The sequence below is a fragment of the Hakea prostrata genome, chromosome 3 (genome assembly GCF_041222555.1).
Source record: "Hakea prostrata isolate BN-2017 chromosome 3, UWA_Hpros_2, whole genome shotgun sequence".
In the NCBI taxonomy this organism is placed as follows: Eukaryota; Viridiplantae; Streptophyta; class Magnoliopsida; order Proteales; family Proteaceae; genus Hakea; species Hakea prostrata.
In genome coordinates, this window is record NC_142602.1 from 8,364,513 (window position 1) to 8,382,388 (window position 17,876).

Here is a 17,876-nt window from a genome sequence, read left to right on the forward strand (position 1 = left end):
TCAATCCAATACTTTCTATTTCAATATGGTATCAAGCTACACATTGGTTTCATGTTGAGAAGCTTTGATGTCTTCTTTGGTCTCAAAACTATGATCTGGTATGGAGTCTGTCCTTCCCCCACTGGTGGTGGGTGGCTTGGATCTCGGTACTCTCTCCTTGAACCCGAATTCCAAGTCACCTTCTTTTGGGTGAAAGGTGTGGTCTTGTGACTCTCGTGTGGGCTTTGAATGGATGGCGTGATCTTGTGACCTTGGCTTATTTGAGCGGGTAGAATGCCGGTTGCAAAGTCTGCTAATGAAGCAGGCAATGGCTGATAGAGCAAGGATTGCAGCCAAGACTATAAAGACTGACCCGAATGAGCCCTTTGAATGTGAGGAAGCTGATGGTGGAACGGTATTTGGGTACACCACAGTTGGCGATGGTGGAGGCAGAAGAGACATTTTTTAAGTCTAGTGTTCGTCTCACCCGTGAAGTGTTGATGTGTGGAACAGTGAAGGTTGGGGGTTCAAGAAATACAGGTGGTGATGTTCTTTGAGTGTGAAAGGGTGGGACTTAGGGAGGAAGATAATGTGGGAGGGGTTCTTGGAGTGTGTAGCAAGGCAATTTGAAGTCTACTTGGGCCATGGAAGTTGGTTTTGGGGTGCTGCGGCTGCTGTTGATGCTTTGATAATGACGGAAGGTAAAGGTATTCCTTTATCCTTTTATTGGGAAGAAGGGTAGACTGCCTTTGCACATTTGCAAATCGCAATTGCTTCAGAGAGACACAGAGAGGTATCACCTCTGGAAGGACTAGAACCAACAAGAAGTTGGAATCCCATTTTGGCATTTAGGATCAACCAGGGTTGTGGGAAAGGGAACCCCTACAGAACTAATACGAGTTGTCAAGCTACTACACAGAAATAAGTACAGCTCCACATTCTCTCAATTTCCTAGATTTTTTTTGAATTTTTTATGTTGTTTTAAGTTTGGTCAAAATACTTAACTGCCCATTAAATGGAAAAATTTTATGTAGAAATTTTTTCACAAAATTAAACCCTAATCGAATTAACCAAAAGCTCACCGATTCTCACTTTCCTTGGCATGAAACAGCGATTTCCATTTGGTTTGAATCAAAATCACGGGCCATATTCATCCAAATCCAGAAGGAGGAACTCACAGATCCAAAAATTTGGGTTTCTTTTCTTAATCGAAATAGGTTTCTTCCGTTACTTCAATACCAGAGGACCAGAACCAGACAAAATGGCCAACAAAAACTCAGCTGTGAATCAAGAGTTGGCACGCCTGAACCGCAAATTGGTTGTAGAACAGTAGCGGAGGGCACCCGCCGCCACCCGAAAATAGATGAAGCCGATAACCAAGAGCAATGAGTTTACTACACCCCAAAAGCGTAGACGCTAGGACGATGCCGAACCGCTCTAACTAACATCCAAACAACTGAAACCCACAGGTGATCGAGTGAATATGCAGATTTTGTAAATAAAAATAAAAAAAATAAATAAAAACCAAACCGGGGTAAAATAGTCATCTCAATCTCAAAATTAACAGAAAAATAATATTAACTAACTGAATAAAAGGGAGGGCCAGTAATTTTTGCACTTAGTCTCAAAATAAACCCATGCTCGCAGGCCTGCCCGGAAATCCCCCCCTCTCGCAGGCGGGCTTGGAAGCTATTAGGCCTCCGGGGGCGACCGAGGAAAAGCCACTCAAACAAACCCCCCCCCCCCCCCCCCCACAAACCAATGAGAATTGCATGAAAAAATCTCTAATTTTTAATAATACAGGAAAGCAATCCCTTAGATTCTTCTTCATTGAAAGTCTTTTTCAACCCTTTTAAATTCAGATGAAAGCACAAGTTACTCTTTTTTTTTTTTTTGGAAAAAAGCACATGCTCTTTTAAGTTTTAATCCCTCCAAGTTGGAAATTAAAAAGGCGACTTCTGAAAAAAGCACATGCTGTTGAAACCTGATCTCTTTTGTTTCTCAATTTTTCCGCCATGCTTTTTTACCAGTTGGGTATAATCATACATCCAGTAACCCTTCACATGGAAGATGAGGAATGATTTTTGGAAGGCAATTGGAGAATAAACGCCGAACTGTGAAGGTAGCAAGTGGCATCAATCCTTGTAGCTAAATGCCACTTCTAGCAGCCCAAAACTTTGTTGTGCTAAAAGAGTTGTACAACAATAAACCTCCGAACTTTAAAAATCCAACTAAAGTCAGCCAAGTGAATCTCAGACCTCCAATTAACTCTATTTGAGATTATAACGTGAATTCCTTACCAATTCAATGTTAAAAGGCTCTTTTGATCCCCTCAACTGAGGTTCATAGCGTTGGAAATGATTATACCATCTCAAAATGTTTTTTCCAAGTTTGCCATAAATGCACACGTATCTAATATCACATATATGAATAACAGAATAAATCATATCTCTTGAATTTTTTCTTTTTGGGTAAAATATACTCATCTACCATCTTTTTTGCATAATGATAAATATCACTATGAACCCCACTGAAACAAATTCATGACTGGAATTAAATCTGCCCTCAGCCCTGTTTTTACTGGTCAAGCTTTCCATTTGAAACACATTTCTTAAACAATCTGATGCAACCCTCGCTTTTCTATTTCATTCTTCTGCTTTTTAGTTACAATTTCTATAGGTAGTTTATTTATTTATTTATTTTTTAGGGGGGGGGGGGGGGGTTAGGGTTTGGAGAATCGTCTAATATTCCTAATACATCATCAGCATATACAAAAAAGATTATACTCATCACACGGCAGCAACATCCAATACAGACTCAAATGACAATTGGGGGCGTCCCACCCCGCAAAAAAAAAAAAGAAAAAAAAAAAAGAACGAACAAATACATTTCCCCATGAAGTTCGCCTGTACAATGTGTACTGGTGCCAAAGCTGCCACAGCTGATTCAGCTAGTCATCACAACCATGCTCCCCATCCAGGAAACAATTGACACAATCGTTCTTGATCAATTGCATCTTGGATAAGTTGTTGAACCTACATTGATGAAAATATTAGAACATTCAGATCTTAAATTATTGTTGACAGGTCTTCATCCTGATAAAATTGTCATGTTCAAGACACAAAGGGTAACACATTGGTGTGAAGTGGCCACAATCTAAGGTCTTCTGACCCTAATTCTAAGTTTAAAAGAAATGTAAAAATAGACCAGCCACTCCAGCTTTTGAATTCCGCTAAATAAATGCAGAAAAATACCATGAACAAGAAGCCTATAGGCTAATCGTAAAATTGTTTGCCTAGTTAATGTAATTGCGGTTCCAGATATGTCAGTCAACAGATTATTACGTTTCACTAAGCTATGCACAATCTGGCTAGCAGATAGATGTTAGGAACCAATAGTTTTGGAATTCTTGCTTTCACAGGGTCCCAGGAGGTGTACACTAACATGGTCCAGACCTTTGGCAGCTTTTGCAGTTTGCACAAAGTAACCACTCTCCAGGATGGGAGTTGTTGCCGCCCTAGATTTTTAGCACCGCATGAGGCATATGTTAAATGCTTCTTCTACCATAGTCAGCTAATGATCAAGTCTCGAGTACAATGGAACTAACACTACTGTTATGAATGAACATGTGGTAAATCAGAAATTACCTGACCATGCACGCTTCTCATTTCACCTTCCTCATACCCATCTAGCTTTTGTTTGACACGCATCAATGCACGGGCTGCATCCTTGTTCCCTTCATATACATCTTGTGACTCTTGCAAATTTGAGTCAATATCATCTTCTGTTTCCTGAGATGAGTAAGAAAAACAGGTCAAATGGGCATAATCAAGCTGCAGTTAGGATTGAGCACTGACAACTTTCAGAGCCAAGTTCTTTTGTGTGCCTCCCATTTACTAGCCTTTTCACTTCTATTCAGCATCCATTTATTTTCAACCATTTCTTCAAATGTTTCACATTTGCAACTATTTTCAATTGATTTCTGTAACTTCATTTCACCATGTGATAACCTCCATTGTAGCTGAAACATGCAGAGCAGTGAGTCCCTCTGTCTTACCCGCCCAAAAAATTTGAACCCTTCCTAGGGCCACCTAGGAAGGTCTTCCAAAGCCCAACATAAATATGAGAGCTAACTCGGGCATTCCTTGAGTTATCTGACAATCAATGAACCTGCCCAGTGTTTACAATTACTCATACAAATACTTTACAACAACCATTTCAGTCATGCCCAGCCATGAGCATTCCTTGGTTGGTTATCCGTGAAACACAAAATTACAATTTTAGCTACCAAAATACCCTTGATAATTTAATGTGACCTATAAACCCTTGATTAAAATATTCTTGCCCTTAATCCCAATCCATCAGCATCTTCTGTTCTCCATGTACCAGGAAACCCTAATTTGCAAATTTAGTCAATAGCCCAACAACGTGAAGATGAGGAATTGACTCTTGTCATTTCTTTCCTACTTTCTTTTCTTCCAGCTCTCCCTGTCTGATCTTTGCCGACTCTGCATTTCAAACTTCAAAAATCTTCCTCTTGATTTCTTCAAGTCAATGGGCTGTTGTTCATCGTAAATGTGTCCTAGTTTCTTCTCATTTCTGATCATACCCTTACTATATCAGAGGAATTGCATCAACTGGAGAAGTCTTTCTAGAAACTGTCCAACTCTGTGAAGTTGAATGGAAGTGATGTGAACAGGGTAGACTTCTCCCTGGCCGAAAACCTAAAGTGGGCCCATCTAGGGCTGGCCAAGCCCTAAAGAGGGTATTCTGGTCAAAACTAGCCATAAATAATTGCTGATTTTATTTTTCAGCATTTTCTTTTTATTTTTTCTGAAAAGTCTTGTTCAAGTAGGAAGTCCAGTTTGAATTAAACATGAGTTCTTGAGTCTTGGGATTCTTTTTTAGAGATAAGACTCAATTAAGTCTTTATTTACTAGAAGAGTTCCTTAGTATTCAAAGTCATAGGGGAATGTATTTTCAAGGGGATTCCATTAGATCTTTGATTATTATTTTAGAAGCTTGAGATTATTTGTCATGGAATCCTACTCTATAAATCTTTTAGTAGGTTATAAATAGCCTATTCTTTATTTGATGGGATCCTACTCAATCCTACTTAGGTTTAGTCTTTTAGTAGGTTAAGGATGATCTGCTGGCAACCTCCACAACAGGTATTCATAAAAGTGAATGTGGATGGTTCTTTCATCAAAGAATCAAAGAAAGCTGGAATTGGGGGGTATTAGAAGAGATGAGAACGGCAAATTGATCTTTGCATTTGCAGCAAAATGGAATGCTTCAGACGCCCTTAAGAGTAGAAGCAACTGCAATCAGAGAAGCTTTATTTTATGCAGCATCTAAAGGAATTTCCAAACTCATTCTAGAAGGCGACAAATCAAGCTCTTATCTACCTCCTATCTTGGTCGTCAGAATCGCAGCCTACCCCTTGGAAAATCAAGCATATAATTTCTGATATCAGAAGGGTGCAGAGCAATTCGCCTCTATTACCTGGAATCACACTCTACGTAAAGGAAATAGCTCAGCTGATCAAATGGCAGGAGAAGCAGCTTCAAAGAATTTAACTTTCTGACTCCTTTAATTCCCCTCTCCCCTTTTTAATTCGGAACATTCTGTCCGATTCCTTAGGTTGTTTGTTTCCTCGTGGTTTCAAGTTTACAAATATCAGTCATTCCACCAAAAGAAAAATGGAAAAGCCTAGTCTTTATAATCCTTAAGTCTGATTATTTGAATAAGGGTTATTGAGTTGAGGACCGTGGTTCCTGTTTGAGGGGGCCACGGCAAAATTATAAGTCAAGCTTCTTCTTCAAAGATCAGCAACCTTGTCTAGCACTCTTCTTCAAGAAATTCCAGCAAGCTCTCAAAGGTTTTCCAAGTAAAGCAATCCCAGCCCCTTCCCCCTACCATCGCAAGTCTCCCCACCCTTTCCCCTTCACTTGCGACTTTCCCCAGCCCTTACCTTACCTTCCCTAACTCCTGCAAGCCCCTCCCCCCACCCTCCCCTGTTCTGCACAACATTCTCAGCTGCTCCCCTGTTCCTGCGCAACCTTAGTTCCCCCTTCCCTTTGCTGCTGTACATGGTTGTGTGAGGCAACAAGGTGAGGTTAGGTGATAGAGGGCAACAAAAACCAAGGCAACACCAAGCAAGGCAACAAGGCGAGACCAAGTTGCCTAGACAAAAAAATGGGTCTAGGTGCCTAGGCGACCAGAATATGGCAGCATGGTTGTCAAAGCATCCTCCTAGGCGTGCTCTGGCAGCAGCCTTCCCCCACTCCATACGACCTCCCCTAGCCCCTTCCCTACCCCCGTCCTACCCTACGACACCCCCCTCCCCTCTCCAACCCTCTCTCTCTCTTCTTCCTCGTGGAAACAGAGAACAGATAACAGGAAAAGAAAAGAAAGAAAAAAGAAGAAAAAAAGAAGAAGAAAGAAATGAAATAAAAGAAAAAAAGAAGAAAAAAAGAAGAAAGAAAGAAATGAAATAAAAGAAAAAAGAAGAAAAAGAAGAAAGAAAGAAAGAAAGAAAGAAATGAAATAAAAGAAAAAAGAAGAAAAGATAGAAAGAAAGGAAAGAAAAGAAAAGAAGAGGAAGAGCAAGGAAGAGGGAGAAAAGGTCCTTTTTCTCCTTTACAAGAACCAATCCATATTGATCCAAACTAATTAGTCTTCTTCTCCACCAATCCTAGGAATTATAGTAGACTTCCAAGACCTACCCAACGAGAATCTGTTAAGCCTCAAACTTAATCTCCTTCCATCCAATGTTAAATTTGGGCATCTCAAACCATTCCTTGGGAGTTTGTCAACAACCCATATCAATCGTAACTTGTCTCTAAGGCCTTCCTATAAATTCTTTAGAGATCCACATACATCCCATAATATTTGAGATTAATTTGCTGGAAGATTCTGGGCAGACCCTAAGTTTTAGGGAATCCATCCTAGAAACCCTAACCCTAAAATTGGGTTTCACATCTGAAAGTCACCTTCACCCAAGAGCAGGGATTATGAATCAGTTTGCGTATCACGAGAGAGCTACAGAGTACATTTGAAAATACTGTTGGAGAATAACTCCAACATCAACTACACTTACTTTGAGTCCATTACCTTGGAAAGGGATCCAACAGTGAACCAAATTGTTCAGGAAATAACCAAAAACGATACTCAAACTAAAATTCTAAACTGAACTAAAGAAGCATAAACTGACTAACTGCAAGACTATAAACACCCACATTTTCTTGAAAATGCAAATATCAATATACAGCCACGTTAAATTACTTTCTTGAGTCTGTACCAAGCTTGCTTTCCAAATCCTCTCTCATATGGCACTGCAGGAGTATGACGAACACATCATATAACCTTCTTAATTACTTCTATTTTTCCTTTCATTATTCATCTCTGCAGAAACATGGGGACTGTGAAGGTTGTTGAAACTCCTAGTGGGGATTTTCCCAAAGAAACTGGTGCATTGCTCAAAGAAATATATAGTGAAACAAAGAGAGGGACATGAGAATTGAATAATCGAATATGTAGAAGCAGAGGTGGAGGTGGTGGCTGGATGTTGTTTCATCGTTTGGCAGCAGTTGAAGTTCAGTCTGAAACCTGAGAAGGTTTCTGATTTGTTGTAGGCTTAAGGAACAAGATGGGAAAGCCGTCATTTTACTTTTGATTAATAAAAGCTTTTCAGCTGACCATTGAACAATTGAAATAGAATTGCATTTTTACTATCACCACTAAATCCAGGGGATATGGTAATAATTGTTGAAACACAGCGCATGTTCACTTAATTGACAGACAAGTCAGGGGATGTCCGGGTAATTTATTCTAAATACAATTCACTCACCAGAAGCCAAGTTTTGGAATTACCTTCTGACGCTGCAAAGCCTTCAGAGGAGAGAGAGCCCATTTATAAAGCGGGTCATGGATAAAAACCTGCAAAGCAGGATCCATCTCTTATTACGAATTAGAAATGACTGACAATTCTTAATACAAGTAATATTTTGCATGCTATTTATACTTCAATGATAGTAAGCAGTGCTTCTTTGTTTGCCCTCATAACAGAGAGAGTTTCCTCGCAACATCTTCTGAAAACACCCTCCACACCAGTGACTCCCATACCGTCGATGATGTCTCTTGTAAGTCTAAATGGGACCTGCCAAAGATGGTCAAAAGAACTCATGGATATGAAGAGGAATCCCTTTAGGTTGCCCAGAGAAAATCACGGGACAGATGAAGAATTAGCCAAGAAATAGACAAACCCGTTCTGGTGTTTTGAGCATTAGACCCTGCTCAAAGGCAACACCAAGATCGATGTGAACTACTTCTGCAGTAGCTTGATCAATGAGAATATTCATTGAATGTCGATCTCCAAGTCCAACGATATAACCAACCTGAATCCAAAGCAAATGTTTCAAAGCTAGATCTACTGGAATATATTATATACCTGCTCAAATGCAGGTATACAACAAATTGCAAAACTTTTCTGAAATAAAGCAGCTATCCAGTTTAATGGATGTCTATAGATAATGGGACCATCCATTATTTATTGAAGCACTAATTGGGTATGTCATTCCAGAAGCCAGCAGACAACTATAATAGTTTTGAAACTAGGAATTATGATAACAGTTATAATATCAGGAAAGAATCAATGACCAGTATGACATTTTCAACACTTCATGTTTTCCAAAGAGAGGGACTTTTAACTGCAAAAATTGAAACCATGAAATGCAAGAGTGACATGAACCCTGGAAAAATTGGCTGTTAGATGAAGGAAAAAGTATGATTTGTGTTTGCGTATCTATGCAGCTGCATGGAACTCGTTTGCATTCGGAATGAATCAGGATAAATAATAAAAGAGTTGGTAAAAGTTATGATTCTATAACATCATACAAAAGTGCGATCCATTGTATGTAATGTGTCACTTTTAAATAGTTTTTTTTTGGTGGGGGGGGGGGGGAGCAGGTTATAATCTAGTGAATAAACAAAAACATAAAATCAGGTAGGTCTTGAATAATATAAAGATTGCTGCAAATCGTGGAGCTGAAATTCAAAGTATTGGGTACAAAGCAAAGATGGTACAAAAGGCCCACCATTGAACTAGCTGCCACACTTCGTGAGTAAGAGAGTCTCTTCTCAAACCAATCAGCAGGTCGGAAGAATCTCTCCAAGAAAAAATAATGCATGACAGGTCTGCACGCATTTGATTTAGTGTAAAAGATACACTGAAATAAAAAATTTATAATTTAAATGAAATACAAGCAAACAGAAAAGGATTACCTGAATTTCTCACAGACTCTCTGAAATGCCATTCTCTTGTCCTTATCCTACATAAAAGGCAAAATGCATATTCTTACAAATTAGAATATAGTCAAAAAGTATCTATAAACATTCATAGTTGAACAGTTGGACATCTGTATTTTCAAATACAGGTACCCATTAGGATGCACCATAGCACTAGTTAATCTGGAAATGCAAAGGCATTGTATGCAGTATGTACAGCTCAAGCTGCCTGCTGGCCATCCGGTGTACTGTTAGGTGGTCCATAAGTCACTTAACCAAATATGAGGAGAAAGATTTACAAGGGAGCAATATTGCCAAAAAAAAAAGGGAAAGAAATAGGGGGGGGGTAATTTAGTATCAATGAACCACCTAAGTTGTGCAATGGACGTGATAACAGAGTTTTATAGTTGAAAAGGACAAGCAAGCAGTATTTTTGGGAGCTCTAATTGCTTCACGTGGCCTGGGTTTAAACAGTTCGCTTCTTCTTCTTCTTCTTTCTTTCTTTCTCTCCCCCCCCCCCCAAAAAAAAAAAAAAAAAAAAAGAAAAAAAAAAGTACTGGGTTTTGAAAATATAGGAAAAAGTTGTATAATATTTGTAGTAGAGAACATATTTTTGACACATAATTTAGGTTCGTTTCCTTCATGTTTCTCAAGAGTGTCCAGATGCATGAGGTAATGACACTTGCATTTGTCATTTTCTCCCGGCATTCCATAAACGACCAGTCTCCTATCCCATAACGCCCATGGGCTCCTCCGCTCCTAGAGCTGTATGAGATAATGACACTGCTTAGTTAAGGTAATCAAAACATCTCTCACAAAACCTAGCCTGCATATTATAGAAATGTACTAACAGTGGGATTACTGACCTTCCAATAAGATATTCACCAAGTGGAATTGTGCCGTCAACCCATTCAAGAACACCAGCACTTGGGGTAAAAGGAACAACCTGTTCATTAAAAACTATGCAAATGAACAAACTAAACATAGATCGCCAAAAACATAACAGCAGAAAAACTGAAAAATAAAGTATCGAGGAAAACTATGCACTGTATGGAAATTCCATACACCAGGTTGCCTTAAATTGTCCTTTAGGCTGCGTTTGTTTGCAAAGGTGGGGTGGGAAAAAAAAACATGTGGGTCCCATGTGTAGTGGGGTGAGGAAGAAGGAAAGGAAAGGAAAGGGTTTTGTGGAAAAGTGATAGGGGTGGGTCCCACTTTTTACTTTTCCCAACTTTCCCACAAAGTCCCACCAAATATGTGGGGTTTTAAAATGGCATGGGGTGAGAAAGTTGGGCTGCCACATCAGCAGACAAGTTTCCTTGAATAAAGGAAACTTATCTCCCACTTTCCCACCCCAAGCAACCAAACAATCTACCATTTTGGGATTTAAGGGAAAAGTAAGAAATCTACACTCTTTTCAAGAATTTTCCCACCCCACCTTTATTCCAGCAAACAAACGCAGCCTTAACGAAGGCAAAAGATAACTAATTTGACAGGGATTTCACCCTTGGTTGACACTGAAATCTACCACCGAAATGGCAGTGAAATATAGTTCTGAAATGGCATCGAAAATTTGAATACCATTTTGTTTTATTGTGTTTGAAACCAAAATGTCCAGTCAAAATTTCAAACTGTGTCTATTTAAGATGAGGAGATGTTTCCAGAGTAAAAGATGCATTGGAGAATTTATTTGAAGAACACAGTTAATCAATGACTTGTCGCTGTATAGAATTGCATACTTCATTTAGTGCGCCATTTATCAAGTGACAATAAATGTCTTGCTTGAGGAATAGGTGAAGAGTTTTTATTTCTCTATTGGCAAAGAAAGAGCATTTCATCATTTAATCAATGAATAATGCTGTATAGAATTGCATACTTCATTTAGTGCACCATCTATCAAGCGATAATAAATGTCTTGCTCGAGGAACAAGTGGAGTGCTTTTATTTCCCTATTGCCAAAATAAAGAGGGTTTCATCATTTAAACGAAAATTCTAAGTACGTATCTGTATAACCAGTATTGTCATCACTTACAACTACTGACGCAGGGATGTAAAATACAGAGTAGAGATGCTTCTCATCCAGAGGAATCGTTGAATCACATTCCATCATATAATGACGTATACACACCTTTATTTTTTAAAATGTCTTGTAGTTCCTATTTTACCAGACCTCCAAAGATATACATATTACATAGAGGATTAGTTCCCACAAAATGTGTTTTTCATTTTCTTTTCTGGGTAGAGAATAGGAAGCTTATATTATAGGGGATTAATTCCTATAATAAGTTCCTTGTGGAGCACATAAGAGTAATAGCTGAATGTTTTGATTCAAGCTGCTGACCCCTGAACATAGAAAACTACACAGTTACTGATAATGCTGTATGATGAGATCATGAGATATAGTTCATGTGATGTTTATCTAGTTTGCTATTTACTGCTATGGATTCCAGGGAGTCCTATGGTCACTGCCCTGCCAACCCGTTAGTCACCCACTCTCTCCCCAACGGGATAACAAAACTCTCATTTTTCCTGCGACCTTTACTCATTTGATGATTCAGTGTGCATTTCTACAGTTTATAAATCTCATTTTGAAGTGACACTTAAAGATCTTGACGGACATTTCAGTCCACAAAAACATAGTTAATGGATGGAAAGGCATTATTTGCTTACTGCCCAGGCAAGAATGTAAAGTAGCCAGGAGTGAACATATCTCATATCTTGCTAACAAATATCATAAGAGAAAACTAATAAATAAGTGCACTAAAGTTGCTGTGCATCCGCTTAAATTGGTTCTCAATGTCTAAGGTATTATTGGAAACTAGAAAAAAAAAAAAAACCTGCAGCAGAAGATTCAAAGTTTCAAATCACCATTTGCAATTGGCTACAGAAATTCTTTTCATTTTATTTTATCCCAAGTGTATCTTCCACCAAACAATTTTGGACTTGTTTAGATTTGACCACATACACACAAAAATAAAAATAAAATACCTTGTATGTACGAATTCGTAACCTTCTCTGTCGTGTATCACGATGATTCTGTAAAAAGGTATTTACTAAACCAAAAAATTGTTCCATAACCTGCAAAAAAAATCCAGTGAGAGCAGTTACAATTTTGGTCATTTACAGGACAAAAGTAATGGTATAATTTGATAATTGAAATAAAGAGCATAAAGAACCACTTTCATCTTGATAAAGTAGGGTAATACATGGAACTATCTGGCATCCACACAGACATCATATCAAGCTTTGAATGAAGGGCCCAAAAATTGAGTACATGGCTAGAACTTAGGTGGTAGCTCAGAGACTTCATCACAGATACTCCACATCACCTACTACCATTTGGAAAAATAAAGGTCTCAAACAGTTCAAGATCCAACATCTTGCAGGCCACTGAACTTGGCATTAACCAATCCAAAACTCCCCATGTTCAGAATAGTCAAATCATTACACTAAATTTGGCATGTGCAATTCAAAGGTTCCTTCAACAATCCATTTTGTGGAAATGACGGTGACCTAACCGTCACTCCATATGTCTAAAATCAATGGGTTGTTTTGCAAAGCTTTGTTGGGTGGTTATCTACTGACACACTACCACACACATGAAAAAGGAAATTGTATCATACAGCATCTTGTCTCAAGTCATCATTTCCAGATTTGGCTAGTTGACGATATTTGTGACCATCCGAGCCTGTGCATTCAACCACTTTTGGGGCATTGATACCAATCATTATCCTGCATATATAAAAAACATTGGACAGAAGGTTATCTTTATAAATAGCAGCACAATAAGAGAGAAATAACATACAAGGAAGGACCCCAATGTCAGTTACACTGCTACCATACATGACTGAATCTCCTAAGCCCTTAAAATGTGGAAAAGATCCTTCTGGGTATTGACAATTACGATCCACAGGGAAAGTGGCTGTTATTACTGGCACCTGAAGAATCAGATGTAAACCAAAGATATCAATACTAAGAAGATATTTTGAGAATACAAATCTGGGAACAATGAAAAAGGTTAAAGTCTAAACATACTACTAATCAATCAACAAAAAATGCAGGAAGGATCAATCTAACCATGCTACTAATCAACAAACCAAAAATGCAGGAAGGATCTATTTGTGGAGTATTCTAAATAAAACATTAAACAAATTTCAAATTGCTCCCGTATATGAATATCACCAATAAGTTTGATGACAAAAAATCTGGTATATAGGGATTCCATCATCAGCTTCCATTTCCAGTCTATAACTATAATTTTTCCATAAGTGATCTTATTGTGTCCTTTCATGTGTCCTTGTCAACAGGGTTTCCTTTAACAGGTTTATAGGTGTTGAGCTGGCAAGGGCCTTAAATTGAAGGGCAGGAGGGTAGCCAAGTTAGGTAAGAGCCAGGATGTGGAGCTCCATATCTTATTGTAGGCACAATAATGTAAACAGAAGCTACTTTTTAACTGCTTTCCTTCGTCATATTTGGATGTTGTCTGGCAATGGTTTTAAATTAAAGGAGAAAGAGGGCGGAGCAGTAGCCCAGTTGGGTAAGAGGTAGGATGGAGAGTTCCACCTCTAATTCTTAAACAACCACCACATTAAAGTCTACCAGGTCTTTTTCTTCACCCAGGTTAATTTTGGGGATGGCGTATGCAATTCCACCAAACAACAGATACTGGGTGCATTTACTTTGCTTTTTCTTTAGAGGGGAGGGGAGGATTAACCTTGATTCATCTGGAACAAATTTGTGTTCTTTCTTATGGCCTGTATGTAGCTCTTCTAAGTGCAAATTTAAGCATTACTTAATTAAGAACCACCTTCTTTAAAATAAAAAAGAAAGCTAATCATCCACATTAATTAAAAATTATCATCTTTAACGCATCTCTGGTTAGCATCCTAGACCTGTGTATATGAGCACCAACCCATCTGCGTGAGACATCAATTGGAATTGAATCCATTTACAGTTTCCACATAGCATAAATCCACAATTCAAGAAACTTCTCCCCCCGACTCACTTCCTCAAAAAAGATATCAAACACTACACATTTCTAGCATGAAATTACGACTAAAAAATGAATAATGCTACTTTATATTTAGAACTGGTTTATCCCCAGGCACCAGGATGCAGGTTGGCACTTACAAGTTCGAGCTGCCGAAAACTGCGGATTTCTCGTGGTAGTGGTATTCTTCTACTAGTATCCTGTCAGAAGTATTCAATTGAAATTTATTCCCAAACTTACAGATCAAAGATAACAATTTGAGTTGGATAGCTAACACAGAATATATATATAGCCTCCTCTCAAACCAAAAGATAAGAACTCATTGACTGACCTCCTTTTTTGTCTCAAGTTCAGCAAGTTTGATGTAAACCTCGACCATTTGTTTCATCTGTCAAGGAGATCAATGGTATCGATTTGATCTAAGTGGTAGCAAATAGAGTTCCAAGAGAATCGGAAAATTTGAAAGATAAAATTATTTAAGTTGAAAGTAGTGGAGGAAATTACCTGTCTTAAGATGGCTCCATGGCATGATGATAACTCCTCTAAGAGATTTTCAGCCGCATGTTTTTTGTCCAAGTCAACCACAAATGAGTTTCTGCTCCGTTGCTTATCCTTAACACGGTCACCATTTGCTAGAGCCAGAAGCTAGTGCAAATACAATGTAGAGAAAACAGTAATTAATATATGAAGCAGGCAAGAAAACCAAGATGTAGAAGTAGGTTGATGTGTTACATTGCAGATAAGAGAACATATCCTTCTCGACAATGACAACTCAGCATTCTTCCAGATAAATGGGATAGGCTACATGGATCCTAGCCTTCCAGTCAGATCTATTCAAGGTCAAAATGGACACAAGGCGTACGCCATAGTATGTCTTTTCTCACCATTTTTCTAAGGTTATTTTTGGTCTACCCCTAGCTCTTTTAGTTCCTTCAATTTGGATAAAGTCATTCCAAAACTAGAGCATTTGAAGGTGCCTCATTATGTGGCCATGTGATGCGTGCTACCTCAAATGAATTTCTTGTAGCTTCTCATGTATCAGAGCATATTATCTCTGGATAATAATGTAAAAGCATATTTTTATTATCTGATTGTTAAAAGCATGCTTGACTAAGATTCCTTCTAAACATCTCTCTTGGTGAGATTAAAGAAGAGAAAACAAATTTTATATTGTAAAGATGGGACAATCTATCTCATACCATAGAGCAAGTTAAATGTTTAGATACCTGAAAAAGTGTATGATATGGATGATCGATGGCCATCTTTTTCACAAGCGAGAGCAATGCAAACTGCACAGTACTATCTTTGTCAAAAACAATGCCTTACCTACATACCCCCCCCCCCAAAAAAAAAAAAAAAAAAAAAAAAAAAAAAGAAAGAAAGAAAGAAAGAAAGAAAGCATGCCTTAAGATTTTGTACCTGGAAAGTATTTGGTTCCTGCCCATCCTTAGATCCACCCATTCTTGAAGCAATTTGATACACCAGTGGAACAAACTTGTACGACTGAACCTGCAAATGTTTCCAGGCAAGGAATATTAATATATTAAAATGTAAAACTCATCCAAAGCTTTGTATTTGATTAGCCAACATGTATTCCTGTGGGTGAGAACAACCCAATATGGTATATGACTATATGTACTGGATAGGCTGATCAACTTTTGTTTAATTTACTACCACATCAATTCATATTACGAGTAGAGGGAAAAAGCATGCTGATGTCCAAGACTCAAATCCAACAATTACAAATTGTATGGCAGAAATAGGCTTCTAGAATCTGAAATATCAAGAAACAGTAAAACAACATCTACAGTACCTCCTTTACTGTGCTAAGCATGCCATTCACAACATTGGATCTTGAAGAGAGATTGAACCACAAGGAAATAAGTCGAAACACCTGAATGCACATAGATCACTTTGTCATGGACAGCTTGTGCACTATGTTAGTATGATCAAAATAAGAGCTTAGTTTACAATGAACTATCTATGTCATATATAGCGTCTGCAGAATTTCACTGACCACCAAAGGAGAATATCATTAGACATGTTCCAAGGTTTTCAGAAACTTTTAACTACTGCATTCCAGTCTAACTTTAAAGAAAATTCTCAGTGAACAGCGGCTGGGATGACTACTCAACTGTTCTGAGGTCCTTGTAACTTGCAATATATCTCATATTGAGAGGACTGGACTCTCTATCAGATGGTCACATATAAAAAAAGTAAGCTGAAAGAACCAACAGCAAAAGTGGATGATTCTAATTCTTTACTTTGGACATTAACTTGAAGGTTCATAAGAAAATGAGAAGCTTTTCACAAATGCATCAATGAGTAACATTTTAGATCGATGGTTAATAGATTCCCATGCTGAACCATATGCATGCACTATGGTTCCTGATTCTTAGAACATGTCACACAGGGAAAGCTGTAGAGACCCTGGAACTGCATACAGGCCTTTAGCTGCATCTCTGAGATATTTCCATGAATAGCTGATGTGTCTAATTAGAACATACCACTCTTACGTCATACTTGTCCCCAATCACCAAACAGCGCTTATAGCCTTCCAATGCTAAACTGAGAAAATTGTCCCTGTCATCCTGTGAGGTTGAACAAAGGCAAGTTATAAATCAGCCTAAGTATGTTGTTTGGAATGGAAATAATTAAGAGAAGAAAAATAGAAGTTAAACTAACACTTAGAATTCAATGAAGTAAAATGACATTATACTGAATAAAATTTCTTATAAATTAGAACAATAGGTAGATCTCACAAATTAAAATGAAAGAAATCAGGAAGTTATGAAAAAAAGTGATTGAAATAGAGAAATTAAGATTAGAGATAAGGAAACAGTAGTAAGAAATAGCGAGTGTGAACAAAGTAGAAAGCAGTAGAGTGAAAATAGCAACCAAGGAACAAAGTAAGATGACAGTATAAAAAAGAAACTAAAAGTATGTAAGAAGAGACGATAGGAAGGACTCCAGGAATCAGCAAGGCATCCCTACTGTATCTCATAGCAGAGCAGCCGCAGAATGATACTCTTAATCCCTTTTTTTGGGGTGAATAAAAAATTCCCTACCAAAGAGAAACAGTCCCCAGAGGGGAAGCAAAATACAAGAGAAGAAAAAAAGGCAATTACAACACACCTTCAAAGGAGCTGGAAGGGGAGATTCCAAGAAGATACAACATGTCTATTCCTAGGAGAGTTAATAAATGTTTCAGCTTTGTGGATAAATGTTTTCTAATATCAAATGAGATGGGAGTCCCATATCTAATGGAATGATCTGGAGTTGGAATTCCAACTGTATATTCCAACTTACAGAACTCATAAAAGCTCATGACTAAATTTCATTCACATTTAGGATATGTATGGTCCCCTCCCTCCCACTAATTCATAATCTCAGCAAATAAAGCAAAATAGGAAACCTGATGTGAACACAAAGACCTCCCCAGCCGAATGTACAAATGGGGCCCACAGGATGGCTCCAAGAAGCCTCTATAGGTTGGCCAAACCCTCTATGGGACGGGTATTTTGGGCAATTTAGCCATTAATTTACCTTTGAATTTTAATTTGGAAATTTTTAGGTCAATTTGAGTTTGTTTAGGATTTGCTTGGAGTATTTTATTGTG

General features: G+C 38.1%; 1 protein-coding gene across 7 annotated transcripts in view; it reads right to left on the reverse strand.

Annotated features, from left to right (window-relative positions):
* Positions 1 to 2,700: 2,700 nt before the first annotated feature.
* Positions 2,701 to 17,876, reverse strand: part of ATM (Serine/Threonine-kinase ATM-like protein) — a 103,220-nt gene continuing 88,044 nt past the window's right edge. For all 7 annotated transcript variants that reach the window (XM_089148784.1, XM_089148782.1, XM_089148783.1 and 4 more), the window contains 19 exons: positions 16,765 to 16,848; positions 16,071 to 16,151; positions 15,677 to 15,766; positions 15,484 to 15,546; positions 14,762 to 14,902; positions 14,589 to 14,645; positions 14,398 to 14,457; positions 13,111 to 13,205; positions 12,891 to 12,999; positions 12,256 to 12,345; positions 10,134 to 10,213; positions 9,954 to 10,032; positions 9,265 to 9,311; positions 9,078 to 9,177; positions 8,247 to 8,378; positions 8,006 to 8,140; positions 7,855 to 7,920; positions 3,627 to 3,770; positions 2,701 to 3,014 (listed from right to left, as the gene is read on the reverse strand). In XM_089148784.1, the coding sequence (XP_089004910.1) occupies positions 2,937 to 3,014; positions 3,627 to 3,770; positions 7,855 to 7,920; positions 8,006 to 8,140; positions 8,247 to 8,378; positions 9,078 to 9,177; positions 9,265 to 9,311; positions 9,954 to 10,032; positions 10,134 to 10,213; positions 12,256 to 12,345; positions 12,891 to 12,999; positions 13,111 to 13,205; positions 14,398 to 14,457; positions 14,589 to 14,645; positions 14,762 to 14,902; positions 15,484 to 15,546; positions 15,677 to 15,766; positions 16,071 to 16,151; positions 16,765 to 16,848 (1,731 nt within the window). In that variant the 3' untranslated portion in view covers positions 2,701 to 2,936. The remainder of the gene's footprint in view (positions 3,015 to 3,626; positions 3,771 to 7,854; positions 7,921 to 8,005; positions 8,141 to 8,246; positions 8,379 to 9,077; positions 9,178 to 9,264; positions 9,312 to 9,953; positions 10,033 to 10,133; positions 10,214 to 12,255; positions 12,346 to 12,890; positions 13,000 to 13,110; positions 13,206 to 14,397; positions 14,458 to 14,588; positions 14,646 to 14,761; positions 14,903 to 15,483; positions 15,547 to 15,676; positions 15,767 to 16,070; positions 16,152 to 16,764; positions 16,849 to 17,876) is intronic.